Raw genomic sequence first — 15993 nt, 5'->3', positions numbered from 1 at the left:
TGTTAACTTAAATGTAATGTCAAATGTACGGTGAAAATGTTATAAGTGAGAGATGAAGTTAAATGTGGGAAGTTAAAGTGAAGTTAAGATACATTGGGAAGACTGGAACGCATGAGAGGGTTAACATTCTCTCCCTGTTGTGTTGTGGCTGCGCGACGCAGAAAAGGAGGACGGATGGAGTGGAATATTTGAGGGTAGGCCTGCTGCTGCTGCTGCCTGTGGCTAGTTCCAGTAGAAACCGGTTGTGTTTGAATCCCAACACAGTGGGCTGCTTCAGGCTGGGAAACACTGCATGACCTACAGACAGCCCGGAGAGAAGGGCAGCCCCCCTGCTGCTGATCCCGGGCTAATCTGTTCCTATATAGATTTGTATTGAAGACTTTTACTTCAGATACATTTTTAAATCTGACCCAAAAGAGTTAAAGGTCTGGATGTTCTGATGGGGGCTAGATGGTGGTTTTGGACTCATTATCAGTGGCTACTGCCTTCATCTGATACTGGAAAACATCCCGGCTGTGCCTGTTTCCCTGCTAGTTAAGTCAAAACCATAGTCGCATTAGCAAAGTCCTTTAATAAGGACATGTTTCTATATAGACATACTAATGGCAATGCTTGTAGCCAACATTATGAGGTACAGACTATAATATTTAAACAGATTAAGCCCAGGAGTCAAATTCTGTAAACTCTGGTTTGAAGGTGAAAACTGTATTTCCCTTGGCATAGTTGAATTAGGAGAGTTCGGTACATTGAACTGACATACCGTGAACCTCAAACACCATTGTTTCCTCCTTTATGTGCAAATCTTGAATATGCATATCATAGCAGTAAAACGCTGTGATATGCAGCCCCAACATTTGCATACACCAGCTACTGGAAACACTAACGCTAACAGTCTTACCACTCAGTAACGTTGCTCTCCAATCTCCAACCAACTGGCTGTTCTTCAAATTCATCGGTTTCCTCCTCTGATAAAGACTCAAACATGTAAGGTTGGCTGCCAATAGCCTCCATGGTTCATCTCTCACAGTTTTGTGAACTTCACTTACTTCTGTGGTCTCTGAGGCAGCCATGGATTGCTCCTTGTAAACCAGCCAATCAGAGCAGAGCTCATCCTAATTATTTAAATGAGCCCCAAATATGGCAATTCAGCTTGTTTCATTCTAGGACCAAATCATAGGGTTTAAATTGGTCTGTAAAACCGCATCTGGACACCAGATAGGTGCATTCTATGGCCACTTTAAATGAAAAGTCAACTGGTGTTAAAAATGGAGTCATGTCATGTCTACCCAGCCTGAGAACGAATCCTGAAGATGTAGTCGCTGTATTTATTTCTAGTTTTCCAGGTAGCTTTCCTCATAGAGTCACCTGGATGCAGATCCAGATCTTTCCATATTTGTTGTGAATTAAAGGTTAAAATAAAAAGCTGCATCTGACATCTTTTGGCACTAAAGCTGTTTGATCAGACTCTCCATTTGGCAGCAGTCCAACATGTTCTTTGGAAGACTCTGATTCATTCCCTCTTCCTGCTTTGAGTCTGTAACGGGAAACCTTATTGTCAGAGCTTCTGTTTACATGTTTCAAGTATTTTCCCATGATGCTCAGCACATGATGTGATGCTTTCATACCACAGAGAGTAACCGGACTTGTTCCTGTGAAATGAGGATGTGTTTTTAAGGTTTTCTGTACACAGTTAGTAGTTTCTCTAACTATGGTGGTAGCTCACTCCGCTGTGTGGGCCTTGTCCCAATATTCTAAAATATACTGTTCGTACCCACCCAATAAAATCAATATAAATGTAACCTTAACAAGTGGAGTGAGCAGATTTCAGATGCACTTTGATCCTTCAGTTAACAAGGAATTTAAACATTTCAGTTTATCAGTGTTTTTTCTGCAGAACATAAAGAAACAAAGAGCTGGGACTCCCCGTATCTTTGACTAAATGATAAGTTTTATACAGATAATACCAAATATTGGATCTTACAATGTTCTGTTCACTTTGTAACACCAATTTAGCTTGAAAACAGTTCATTATATTAGGCATCTTTTAAATGAAGAGTAATTGTTTGAATCATTTGTTTTCATATGCACAACAATACAGAAAGCTGTCATTGGGACACTCAGCCTCACTGCAGCAATGTTCAAAGTATTACTTGGGAAAAAAATCATGGAAGTTAAGATCGCATTTGAGATAAAGGAATAAAATTAAACTAATTCAAAACAATAGATGTTATTGTTATAGATAATAATAATTACAGGTGACTACAGATATGTAAACAGCTAGTTAGCTAAAGTTAATCAATCATAGTTAAATTGTGTTGTCATACCATAACTGACATAGTCATTTAGCTTGAATCCCCACTGTGCTAATAGCTGGACATAGAGCTGCTAGGGTAACTGAAATTTGAGCTAACAATTGAAAGCTCATTTTTCAAATGAGAAATTTCATTTCATTTCTTGAGTAAAACCATGAGCATCAATATCCTGGAGGATGCTATCTCATGACAGCTGTCTCATATCAGTGTCAGACATTACAACAGCTGTTCAAAGGCAGATTGATATAGCAGCCAGAACACAGAGGGCATAATGGGATTCCATTGTGGTGAATGCAGTAGGCAGCAATTATAGAAAAGTCATTTCAGACTGGTACCTAATATATCATTCTTCTACAGAGTAATTAGGTCATTTGTCTCCTCCTTTAGCTCTCTGAGAAGCAGGGCCTCTGAAAGAAAGCTCTGCTTATTAACTCTCCTTTATTAAAGTTGGTGATGTTTTTGAAGTACTCTCAGGGAGTTATGACCAGACTGGAAGTGTTCCGTGTTAGAGGATGTTCAGGACGGAATGACTCCCTGGCCGCTCTTCCCTCTTGAACAGCGTTTCACTTTTCCCTCCACAGCAGCTGCTTGACTTCTTCCAACACTAAGTCTTGCCCGTCTGTTTACCTGTCTGTCCACTCTGTCACTCCAGATCAACAACAAGACCAATGTGGTCACCAGCCCCAAAGAGCCTGTCCCCACTCCTTCTCTGGTACACTGTCTCCTGCCTTGCTGCCTGCATGTGTGCATGCCTGTCTGTCTGACTGTATGTCTATCCACACTGTCAGTGGCATCTGTCCGGATTATACAGCTCTGTTGGCACACACTTCTTTTTCACCTAATAGATGATGGTGATTGTTTTTCCATGAAGCTTAAAAAACACCAATGTAATTATTCTTTTGTATCACCTCTCACTTGCTTAATACATTTCTGTACATGGGCTACATTTTCCTTTGTTGTTGATTATGGCTCTAATGGCGCCCTGGGGCCATTAAAACTGTGGCACCACACTTCAAGCTGTTGTCAACCAAACCGGAGACAGCTTTGGTTTGCTATTGGATCGATTTTTAGAAATTGTGTCGCTGAAGGCGCCTTTAGCAGCCTTTTGTGGAATCCCAAATGATCTTACAAAAGACATTACCCATGAGCACACCGCATTTGTGTTTCATACAAAGTTGACCCAGAACCAGAGAGTTTATTGTTCATTGAGTTTCTTAAGAGTGTAATGTAAACGTTTTTGCAATGCACCAGCAGAGTTGTAGTCCTCTCCTCAATATAATCATTTGTTGGTGGATTGATTACATGTTGGGTTAGTCAACTTCAGAAGAATGGATATGCTAGCCGTTTCTTTCTGCTTCTAGTCGATATGCTAAGCTGGGTTAACAATGTTATCAATCCAGCCTCAAATGGAATGGACCAGAAAGGGTTAGAAAGAATATCAAATCCTTATTTTTCCAAACATGTTAAGTTTTTTTTACAATTGAACCTTTTGACTTTTTACCATACAGGATGTTTTTTGCTCACAGTTACAAATTCCAGTTAATGCTGAAGAAACAACTGAGAGATTCAAGGTTCCATTTTCTTCACATTGAAAAAAGTCCCGGTTACTGTGTGTATGCACACCTACAGCAGACATCCGGCAATGGCAGTAGCATTATCAAGTGGTTGACAAGGGACCACACAGGACCATCAGTGTGACGGAGCGGCCGCCTGCACAGAGATGTGTTCTGTAGGGATTCTAGTCAAAGTGAATCCTGTCAGTTGGGAGACACTTACACAGTATAGCACCATTAACAGGGAACAGCTGTTGCAAAAGCATGTAGTGTACGTGTGGGAAATCCACCCTGACAATGAGCTGCCTCTCTTCCCATAGGATGATTGTTGGGTTCTTCTCTTAGAGTAACACAGGTATATGTTTGATGTTGAGTTGTGTGGAAATGGTCAAACGCCTGCCTGTCCAATCTTAAAGGTGACGTTACCAGAAAAAAAAACTGCGTTCTCCTTTAGTCTTCTACAGCGACGTTTTTCCTCCCTGATTACGTTTGTTTCGGTCACACTAATCATAGTTTGGGAAAGAGAGCAGAGTGAGGAGGAAGAATTCAATGGATGCATCAAACTACCCCTCACCTGCTGGTCCTGTGTGGAACCAAAAGCCAGGATTGACTTGTTTTTTAAAAACTTACACAAATTAATTTTGGGAACCCAACCCAACCCAAAATCTGTATAAAAATGCATCCGCAATTGGAGAGGAAATACGTTTTGTGAGTGAGAATGATAACTTTGTTTTTAAGAAGAGGGTTGGCATTGTGTGAACCTTTTTCTGAAGTTTTTGTTCTGCTGCTATTTTCTGAAATATACATCTGTTTCTAGATTATTTCCATGGTGTTCATGTTGTCAGTGTTTGGTAAAACTTGATCATCTGTGGTGGTCAATATGTCTCTTGCCATAACCTCCCGTGTGTGTGTAATGGTGGCTCAGTTTTCTGTAGTGATTCTGTTTGTAGAATCGACTTCCTTTCCTCTCAATATGTCACTTTTTCCTGTCCTTGTTTTTTCATTCTTTAAAAAATGCTCTTCTGTGACACGCTTCTCCTAACTCACTTTGTTCTGCACCAACCTTTCTTCCTACTTTTGGTCCTTCTAAATCAGGAGCCCCAAACCACTGTTATCCACAACCCAGCTGATGGAAACAAGGTATAAGCTGATCAGAAGCTGCTCTGAAGCTGAGTGTGCGCTGTTTAGAGTAGAGCCTTCATGTTGCTGCTGATGTTTTTGCTTTTGGTGCTCATTGACATGTCATCATGTGACTGAACGAGGGTCAATGCTACTGCTGTTGTATCAACTGTTGCATGTTTACTGAGACTGAACATTTGCCATCTATGCGTGAATTACTACGCTCATTGTTGATGTGATATTTATCATGTAAGAACTGAGCATAAAAATGCCATCTTACATGCTTCAACCTTTGAAGAAACATGTACTATCATTGTATAGTACACGTCTGAGCAGATTCATGGATCTGCGTTATCATTCATGGACCTGTGCCGTCACCAAAAGTCCATGAGATAACATGTAGAGCCCTGTGCATGCTTTGCTTTGCAGTGACATGATGGTGTTGTAGCTCATAGTGTAGCATACCGTCTGTGTTTTGTAGCTTTAAACATGAAGAGAGTGTGCAGCTGATTTCATATTCTGTTTGTTTGTGTGGGTTAATCCTTAAGCTAAACGATCATTGTGCAAGTGATGTGCCATTTAGGAGATTAAGGATAAATCAATGAAGTTTTGTCGACTGGAAGTTACACCTCAGCTCTGGGAACATCGGTTGATAAACAGTTTGTTGAGAAACCCCTAGGTAAAGTAAATTAACAAAAGACTACAATTATTACAAAACTTCTCCTGAGCTTCCATCACAGTTCACACATGTCTTCCTGCTTCAGCCCAATACACTACCTTTAATGTTGTTATTTAGTTTTATTGACATGCTGTTACTGTAGATATGTTGATACATCTGCGTACACACAGCAATCTATGTTTCCATTAAATTATAAACACTGTTTCAATTATCAAATCTGTCGCTTAATATGTGTCAAATGCCAAAGAAGTGTAGCCAAAGTTACAACCAGGTTTAGATACTCTGAATAAACTGGTGGCTTCTTACAACGTGTTTATAATCCCCCGATGATTCACAGCAGGTTACACTTCATTGAAGCCATCACTATGTTACCAAATATCAAAAAACATTGTTTGTACATAAGATGCTTCTCCAAACAACCTGAAAAGCAGTTACTCCTTAATCACAGCATGGTTTCTTCATGTTTGCTCTCCCCATCTGTTGGGTAAAGTGACATTTTATTTAAGGTCCAACCCCAATTTAGGATGGAGCCTCAGTTAAACTCAACGTCTGTTTTCAGCTGATTTGTGCATCTGCTGTAGGTCAGCTCATACTCATATGTCTCTCTGTGGTTTCTCAGGAGTCCAGTGAGAGTGCCAACACAACCATCGAGGACGAAGATGTGAGAGGTAGGAGCAAATACCAAGTCTTTTGTTTGACTTTAAGGTCACCTCTGTTGTCCCTCTTCGGGGGCACTAGCATTATTATTAAGTTTGCCCTAGCCGTGGTTTTCACCAGAAGCTTTTGGACTGCCGCTTGATACTGTTTTGTCCATTGCATGAATGTGTTGCATGTTACATTATTTATGTTATTATTTGTTTTTCAGTTTCAACACGTTTGGTTTCAGCATCATGTATCATGGCAGGGTTGATATACAGTACCTGTGGGCCCATATCTAGCCCCCTGTCTGTGGTCCTTTAGTTTAACATGGATGTGAATTAGGTCTGTAATTGTAATTGTTTGTACGGAGGGTCACGCAGCCCCGCACTGTACACTGTACATGGTATGATAATGAGTGTTTTTTTCAATATGGCGTTATAAACAGGAAGTTAGAAAAACCAGCAGATTTGTTTGAAAGTCTCACCATGACGAGTGCAAATAAAACCTGTGGGTGCTTGAAGTTCCGGTCAGCTTAAGTAGGTACCGTTCCCTGCAGAGTCAAACGTTGGATCATTTACATATTTCTAATTGAGTCACTGCAATGTATTCTGGCTCTGGTGTAAGTGTACTACTACATTGATTTTGACAGCCATAACATACACTGCACACAGTAAGCCTATAGGAACATTGTTTATGGTTACTTTTATTGCATTTATACTGTTAACTCTTTCATATAATGATAGCCTATTGTGAAAATGATTTGTTTAGTGTTTGTAATGTGTAGTATGTTTCTTTTTTAATATTCCCTATTCTCATAATGGAAATAGTTTACGGTAAAGTGGCCAGTGGGGGAAATGCTGCCTGAGTCCCAGCTGTATGTCTTGTCTAACTGTACTTTCCTCACACCAACAGTGACTCCTAATATACCGTCCCCTCACCTCTAAACACTGTTGCTTCCTAATGAGAATCAACAGTATGGACAGCATTAGGGGAACGCTCAGGTAGTGCATCTTCAAAACTGTTTCGAAATATCCACAAAGAAACTGACATTTGTTGGCCTTAGCCTCAGTTTTCAAAGTAAATCCAATACTGAAGTTCTGGAAGTGTGTGGACACTTGGACCACTTAAATGCACAGGAAGAGAAATGGTGTGTAAGGCAAAGTATATGTATAATGAACCAAGACATCAGGCAAATAATCGGAAGTTCATACAAATGAACATTCCATATTGAGCAATTTCTGTCAAGTCACATTTGGATGGCAATACAGAAAAACCTGGACTCAAGACAGACTTGAAGAAGCGTTAAGACTGCTCTTGGTAACTGTTGTATCCTGTAAGAACAGACGAACATCTGAGACTGCATGACAGAGACATTTCTGCTGGAGTTCAGTCGTGGATGTTGGTGATATTTGTCTCCCAGTTGTCCTGCAGGGGGAAATGATTCATAATTGCGTGACATTTTTTACATTTGGTAAAAGTGTGTATCCTTTGTGGATGAACATTTATATCATATGTGCTTCCATACAGTGCACACACAGGGCCATTCCAGGACATGACCGTTGACAATGGCTTCCATTGTTATTTATGGCTGATTGGGCTGTAGCCGTATTCAGCGAAGCTTTAAAATTGCTGTACACTGCTCCACTTATTGTAGTGTTCAATAGCATGTCCTATTTTATCCAAAGGAAGACATTTTTACCCCGTTAGGCTGTTTCTGCTGTCATATCATACTTTAATGCAGATACTTCTCTTTCTTGAATGAATAAATCAGAGCCTACAAAGAGGCTTAGAAATCTTTGAATTGAGGATGATTTTGATCTTCACCTCTTTTGTCCGTTGTTAATGGTTTTGACTCATTTGCACCATTGAGAAAGAGGGTGGTTAATGGCTTCCTGTAAAAGTTTCTCATTTTCTCTGCACTAAATGGATTTAGTAAAGTAGAAATTATTTGTTTGTTTGGTGGCTTTGTGGAAAGGGGGGGATTGGGGGTAATGATTTCCACAAAGAGGGTTTGTGTCCAGCTGTTGAATGTCAGTCCTATTCTCACTGGTTTTTAGTGCTGTTTTGGTCGCCACCATCTAAAGAATTCAAGGGCTTAAAAAACTGTCATTTCCTGCATGCCTTTCATTCATTCTCCATCTCATGTTTTCCTTTTCTCCATTTCCTCTTTCTGTCTGTCCTGCTTCCTCCACAACGCAATCTTGTCTTCCTCTTTACCCCGATTCCTCTCAGCACAAAGTGCCTCGCCCGGCCCACAGATCTATCACCTTAAGGATGTAGACCAGCCCAACTTTCACAGGGCCCCCTCCCCTTCCCCCTCTCCTTCCCCTTCCTCCTCCTCCTGCTGGTACTCTCCCAGCATTTGGCCCCCTGCTGAGGAGTGCTGTCAGTACTTCCTGTTGGCTCTGTGGACGGCCTACCTTCTCCTCTTCTTTGCATCTTTCTTTCTGTTGTTTTTCTCTGACCATTCCACCACATGCCACTGTGGCCCCCAGCACACGGTGCCCCTGCCCACCCTGGGCTCTGCTGACTCCCGATGTAAGTCCGTTTCCCAGAGGCCCCTCTCCCTTTGACATTTAGTTTTACCTTTATAGTTTCTGGATCACTTTAGATTTTTAACACTTAAATGGGCAATCACTAAAATAATCAATCGATATTTACTCCATTACTTTCATATATCACTGATATTTCACCCATACTATAATTCACCTCATTACACCAATGTTACTCAAATTTTCATCTGAATTACCCCCCTATTATTCCCATGTTACACTATTGTATATTCATATAAGACTGTTATTAGAAACATATAACACCCATATTACACTGTTATCACTCCCACATTACACAATAAAAAACACATTACACCCTTTCACTTCATTGTTACTACGACCTTATTTCACCCATGTTGCTTTGTTACTAGAACCTTCTCACACCAAAATTACACTGTTATTACATCCATTTCACACATGGACCCATCCTGTCAATAACTGTATCCCCCAAGATACAGAAACCATTTAAGGGTTAAAAGTATGTCTGTGTTGGGTTTTTCTATTACGTCCAATTACCATTTGTGAATTTCTTTAATCAATCTGGGAAATGATTGATTTCAGTGTCGGTAACAGGGCCTAGCCAAGAAGTTAATATTCACTGGGAGGGTGCGACATTTAGACCCATCAAAAAGGTTAAGAAATGTAAGTAGCGATGTAAAAAGTCCTGATGATTCATGCCCGGAAGGTTCTTCACAGAAGGCTTGTTGATTTGCAGTCAGATGAGGGAAGCTAGCATTGATGACAGCATCAACATAAACAATGTTTGACATTGGACGTTCCCATGGTATAACTATGGTAAAGTAGCCATAAACAATATGGAACAGAAGACAGAAGACCACTCTTTTTTATCCTCATGAGGAAATTCAGTGTCTTGCTCTGTTCATACACACAGTGCAAATACACACATGTTCACAAACACACATCCATTTGTCAGGTCCCAGAGCAAACAGGCTGCCAGGTTTTCTGGTGCCAGGGAGCAGTTGGGGGTTCGGTGTCTCAAGGACACCTCTCCAGAAACCAGTCCATACTCTGTCCGATCAGGACTGGAATTGGCGACCCTTCAGTTCCCAAGCCTAAGCAGACTGTATACACACAGAAACAACTGAAACGTTAATTTTGATTAAATGTAGTATGTCAACGAATGACACATATCTGTATTAGGTTAGTTGAAAGCAATCATATTACGTTTGGAAAAAAAGATGACGTTTGAACTAACCTAATACTTTTGTGTTAATTGTGTTGACCTAATACATTTAATTAAAGTCAACCTTTCAGTTCTTCCAGAGCATGATGTATACAACTGTTCCCTGCTGCTGGTAGACAGCAATAATCAGACAGTGTTCACATTAGATCAGCTCCTATACTTAAATAATGTTAAGCCTCCTTCTATTTGACATGTTTTAAATGTAAGGTTTTTACTTTAAATGTATATCACTATGCCTTCATCCATAATGTTAAATAATTGTATTTATTAGAGCATCAGACCTGGATTTGGCTGCAGACTGGAGAAAGTGCCCTCTCCTCAGGTCCTCACTTTAGGTTTCATCACATTCCATTTTTTAAATGCTCTCAAAGAAAGGAAGTTCAAGTTCACAAGGCACTTAAAAATGTCCTCAAAAATCTACGTGGGATTTATGAATCAAAATTGAACCACACCTCCGCTGGTGTGAGTGCAGAGCTGCTGTCTCACAGCGCTCCCCACAGGTCACAGGCTGAAACAACACCAGCTGTATTTGGGTTGGTGGGACCTTACACCACACTGCCTAAAGCCTCCCTTTACTAAATGTTATTTTTAAAATCATTGTAAGGTTATTTCACAAAGAAGCTAAGGCTTTGTATACACTTAGACATTTCCACCATCTTACAATGATTAAAGCAGTTAGTAATTAGTTTAAAAATAATGAGTTTGTTCTTGCTTGTGATAATGTTCTTAGCTCTGTGTGTTCTGTGATTTAATTGAGCTGCTTATTACTATGAGTCAATTTTGAGAAAGCGGATGTATAAGAAATCTTTCATCTGTTTGAATTCTGAACTGAAGGAACAATGACTCAACGTATGCTTACCATGAGATTTCAAATCAAATCACATCTTATTTACACCAAAATGCGTCTGTAGCACAGAGTATTGATTATTATTGTTAGCTACTGAATGCTAGCATGAAAGTGTATGCCTTCTGGCAGTTTATGGCTTAAATGAAAAAGTTGCACACTTTTGTTAAGGCTGCTTCTTTTAAGTAAAAATAACAAATAAGGAAAATTAAGTTAGGTATCAAAAAAAAAAGTATTAGTGACGTCTTCACAGAAAAATCTGCATTCTGAAGTGTTTAATAGTCGTGTGTGTGTGTGTGTGTGTGTGTGTGTGTGTGTGTGTGTGTGTGTGTGTGTGTGTGTGTGTGTGTGTGTGTGTGTGTGTGTGTGTGTGTGTGTGTGTGTGTGTGTGTGTGTGCGCAACCTTGAGCGTTTGATAAGTTTATCCTGTTTTGGTCAAAAGTGAAACAGGAGATAATATAACACTGACTGCTAACACAAGAAGCTTACAGAACAAGTCGTACAGTTTAAGCAGTTCAGTCGGTGCCTACCATTTACAGGTGGCATAAACACATCAAGACACACAAACAGCAGTGTGTGATTATGAGAATAACGTTATTTAAAGCGTATGCCAGAGTTATGTGCAGTTTTCTTAGTGTGCACCAAAAGGCCCCCTTAGCAAACTGATATAATCTCTGTGATTTAGTCAGCTGTAAGTTTCTGTTTGCAAAGTAAAGTCCACCACATCATTTCAACTGCGCAAGGCTTATTCTGACAGCCAATCAGAGGAGAGCACTGTGGTTGTAGCCAGCTCTTCCCACTGCTTCTTCAGAGCGTCTGAGGCTGCACACTCCAGTCTGGAACAGAGCGCTGAGTTTAGGAGCATGTTTCCTCTGTCTGCAGTCAGTGTGTTGGTTGTTCTGTCACTGGAGGGGATCAGTGCACAGCTGGACAAGACTGTGAGTGTGCAGTTAGCTGGAAACGACAGTTCATATCCAGCTGTTGCAGGTAAATGTATGTTATTACAGTGTTGCTCTATGAGTGTGTGTGTGTGTGTGTGTGTGTGCGCGTAAAGTAATGTTTCACTCCTTGACTTTGATTGCCATGACCCTAGTGTAAATGTGAGGAGTGGGTATGCCCTTACCCAGCATACAACAGCACTCATTCTTTCGATTCATTGTTTCCTAGCTTTCCTACTTAGCATGAAAGGTAATGTTGATGTTAAATGTTGAACCATGCTCACTAACTTCCTACCTGTCCTTCTTTCATTCATTTCTATGTTACCGTGTACTGCTGTGACTTCTGGACGATAACCTCAGCACCTAAACGTTGTGATTTTGCGTCGATGTCGTCGTGCATTTCTTCATTGCTCCATTTAAACCTTGAGTCGTGCGTCTTTTATTTGTTTATCATTTAATTTATATCTCATTTAATCCAACACCCCTTGGTTGTCCTGTCTCTGTCTTTCAGCTCGTAAGCAGGAGATCATTAAGGTCACGGAGCAGCTGATCGAGGCCATCAACAATGGAGACCTAGAGACCTACACGTTAGTAACCGGTTACTACTTACCTCACATATCTGACAGACTTCAATCCATTGGTGTTACTCAGTAAATGTACTCAAGCACTTTACTTAAGTACAATTTTGAGGTACTTGTACATTTGAGTATTTTCATTCTATGCTACTTTATAATTTTTTAAAACTTTTTACTACTCTAGTTTTTTTTTTACAGATTTAGTTACTAGCTCCTTTGCATGTATGATACCCAGCAGAATATCAAGTAATTTCAATAATCCACACCTTCACCAAGTGCAACAATGACTTTAATGCATACATAATTATAATAGGAAAATGATGATGTTTTTAAATCTGATATGAGCCATACTGGAAAATGATTACTTTTACTTTTTGTACTTGAAGTATATTTTGATGCCCATTCTTTTGTACTTTTACTCAAGAGCATTTTTGGATGCAGGAGTGAGTATTTTTACATTGTAGTATTACTACTGTTACTCAAGGAAAAGATCTGAGTACTTCTTTCACGTCTGTTCAAATCTGAATCTGCACACGTTCCCCTGACTGATCTCGCTGCCTGGTGTTTCAGGAAGATCTGTGACCCAGGCCTCACCTCCTTTGAGCCGGAGGCCCTGGGTAACCTGGTGGAGGGAACCGACTTCCACCGCTTCTACTTTGAGAACGGTAAGGAACTGAAGTGAAGGGATGGTGATTAATAAAAGCAATAATCTGAGGTTCATTACAGCACCAGTAGCACAACGTCTTCCATTAGCTCTTGCCTCAGTGCAGATTGTTTGGCTTGTCCAGTTTTAGTGATTTTTGCTCTTCCCCCATGCCATTGGAATTGTATTCATGGTGCAGAGCATTTAAAAAAGTCAAGCCTGAAGAGGTCCTAATCTGGGGAATTTGGTGAGACGACGATTTCTGTCGCAGTTGATAGGCTAGCAATCTGCTGGCCTTATCCCCATGTTCATAATAAGTATGTCTAGATTTCAGTAGCATTTCTGTTGAGTGATACGTAGCTACGACCTCAACATCAGTTTGTAAGGAGAGGGGTGCTCGTTGTATAAATCTGGAGAAGGAAAAGCAGAATAAATTGCGTCCAACTTTGCAATGTGTTTCGTCTAAGTATTAAGTCTTTCCCTCTTCACTTTCCTCTCATAGCCGCAGTAAGAAATGATTTCCCCTCTGATGTATGCCTTTAAGGTCTCCCACAGCAGTGACACGGACACTTCAGGAGTTTTGTTTTATACTAAGAAAGAGATCTATTTGTCCGGAAATAAATTCCACAAAGTCCTTGTAGGAAAGTAAACGGTTATTGTAACGCCATGGAGCACAGCTGCAATCCAACAGTTGGAATCCCTTCCTAAAATAAGGAAATGTGAGGATGTATCTGGTAAAATGGAAAATAAATGTGTAAAAAATCCATCATCCTCCCAGTTTGGTCCATATACATTGACAAGCACTGGAGTAGAATTTATTTTACCACTAACAATTAAGTACCTTCCATTTTGGTCTGCAGTCACATTTGAACATACAAAAGGAATTCACCTGAGCAATAAAATAGCTACTCCCCTAGATTTCCCCCTAAAAGGAGAGTGGTAAGAATGGCCAATCCAACTGGCCTTTAATCTGATCGGATCAGAGTCTTTAAAATGAGTTTCCTTTAAAAAAAAAAAAAAGATCCGTGCACCCAGGTTCTGGAGATGGTGCAACACTTTGCTGCGCTTAACAGGAAGCCCCTCTCCATGTTGTTAATTTAGGTGAAACCATAGAAGAGGCCTTATAAGAGGCAAGGATTGAAGCATAATATAACATACGAGCAGAACAAGGTATAACGAATATCAGCATTTCCAAAATATGTACAATTTTGATAGACCAAGAAAAAAAAACAACAACCACAAAAACACACAATATAGAACAACCCGTTGTGGTAAACGAACCACGTTACTTCCTCCCAGCGTGGCAGAAGTGCCTCCCCAAACGAGACACGCCAATCAAACCTTATAGAAATGGCTAAACGCTCCGTCGTAGCCACTACCATCCTAGACTACTACTACAGCCTAAAGGTACCCAAAGAGAAAAGTGACTGGTTAAAACAAGTTTAAACTCGCACAAAATAAGCAGAACATTAATACGTTCGTCAAGGTTTAGATGTGTTATCCGTGACTAATTATCACGGAAAGCTACTATGGGAAATGCAGTCCAACTTGTCGTCAACAAAAAGGTGCGACTAGGATCCGGCTGTGCTAGCTCAGCCCCGCTTCTTCACACAGCACTTGGAGTGACTGCTTTCTTGTGTTTTTTATTGACAAAGTCATTTGCAGCTGTAGGATCTTCAACCCGATGTGTTTCTCCACTCGGCAGCGTGATTTGGAGTACCACTGGGTAGAGGCGCCCAAACCTAATGCCCGGGCATTAGTGCAGCTGACGCTTGACAGTTCCAAAAGCAGCTTGCTTTTTAGCGACGGTGGAGGTGTAGTCAGCAAAGATAGACATCCTCTTACCTAGGGTGACCAGACGTCCTCTTTTGCCCGGACATGTCCTCTTTTTATGTCCTGTCCGGAGCGTCCGGGGGGGTTTTATAAATTCATGAAAACGTCCGGTTTCACAGTTTTTCATGGGACCATTAAGCGTGTACTTAAATTGAATGGCGCTTTGCACAGAAGTCTACTGTACTTAGACTTCTGTGCAACAATCGCAAGTGTCCTCTTTTTCGCCACCTCAAATCTGGTCACCCTATCTTCAGTGGCGGCTGGTGGAGTTTTCTCCAGGGGGGGCTATAACTCCAAAATGTATAAATAAAAATAAAAAAGCATGCATACATGTACTAAGGTATCAAACGAGTGTATTTACATAAATGAAAACAACAAAAACAACATTATAGATAGATAGATAGAAGTGCAAAGAGAAACAAGTGCGATATATAGAGTATGTACAGTATATGCAGTTAAGAGTGATTATGTAAAGATAAGGGCAGTATAAAGAGGTGGGAATAATTGGCATAGTATAAACAGATGTAGTATGAACAAATATACAGATGTGCTATATTACTATACAGATGGCCAATATACATATTTAATAAATATCTATCTATCTATCTATCTATCTATCTATCTATCTCTATATCTATCTATATATCTATATATTTAAATAATATATCATATATAACATGGACAATACAGGGAAACAAAAAAAGGCATTGCTCACTGTACAACCAGCTAACCAATTCCTCTTAGCATACAAGTTTGAGGAGAAAGTCCGAGTGTAGGTTCTCCCGCGATCAGTGGTCGTCTGTTGAATGTTTAAATCCGGACGCTCGGGTCCCAAGTCTTTCAATTTCTTCTTTTCGACATCTGATAGTCGATGAAACGGTGTTTTAAGTAGAGCTTGCACGGAGTTCTCAGCCATCGATGTCGCCATATTCACTCAATCTAAGTTTCAGCTAGCTACAGTGCTGCTCTTTACGCTTGTGGTTAGGGAATGATAACGATGCTGATTCGGCGAAATAGTCCAATCGCGTATCTAAGAATGTCACATTGAACTAAGAAACAATGCCATTGGCTGTGGGCGCAAAGATTAGCGCCCACAGATCTA

General features: G+C 40.3%; 1 protein-coding gene across 20 annotated transcripts in view; it reads left to right on the top strand.

The window, feature by feature from the left end:
• camk2d1 (calcium/calmodulin-dependent protein kinase (CaM kinase) II delta 1) overlaps nt 1-15993 on the top strand; it is an 84492-nt gene that overhangs the window by 64211 nt on the left and 4288 nt on the right. For 5 of the 20 annotated variants that reach the window (XM_063901214.1, XM_063901212.1, XM_063901216.1 and 2 more), the window contains exons 14-17: nt 4961-5005; nt 6283-6331; nt 12352-12427; nt 12986-13080. In XM_063901214.1, the coding sequence (XP_063757284.1) occupies nt 4961-5005; nt 6283-6331; nt 12352-12427; nt 12986-13080 (265 nt within the window). Of the gene's footprint in view, nt 1-161; nt 195-2964; nt 3025-4960; nt 5006-6282; nt 6332-12351; nt 12428-12985; nt 13081-15993 lie in introns of all 20 variants that reach the window. The other 15 variants (XM_063901219.1, XM_063901217.1, XM_063901221.1 and 12 more) reach the window with 4 other exon arrangements.

Source organism: Eleginops maclovinus, chromosome 14 (genome assembly GCF_036324505.1).
Source record: "Eleginops maclovinus isolate JMC-PN-2008 ecotype Puerto Natales chromosome 14, JC_Emac_rtc_rv5, whole genome shotgun sequence".
Lineage (NCBI taxonomy): Eukaryota > Metazoa > Chordata > Actinopteri > Perciformes > Eleginopidae > Eleginops > Eleginops maclovinus.
This window is presented reverse-complemented; position numbering and strand designations above follow the sequence as displayed.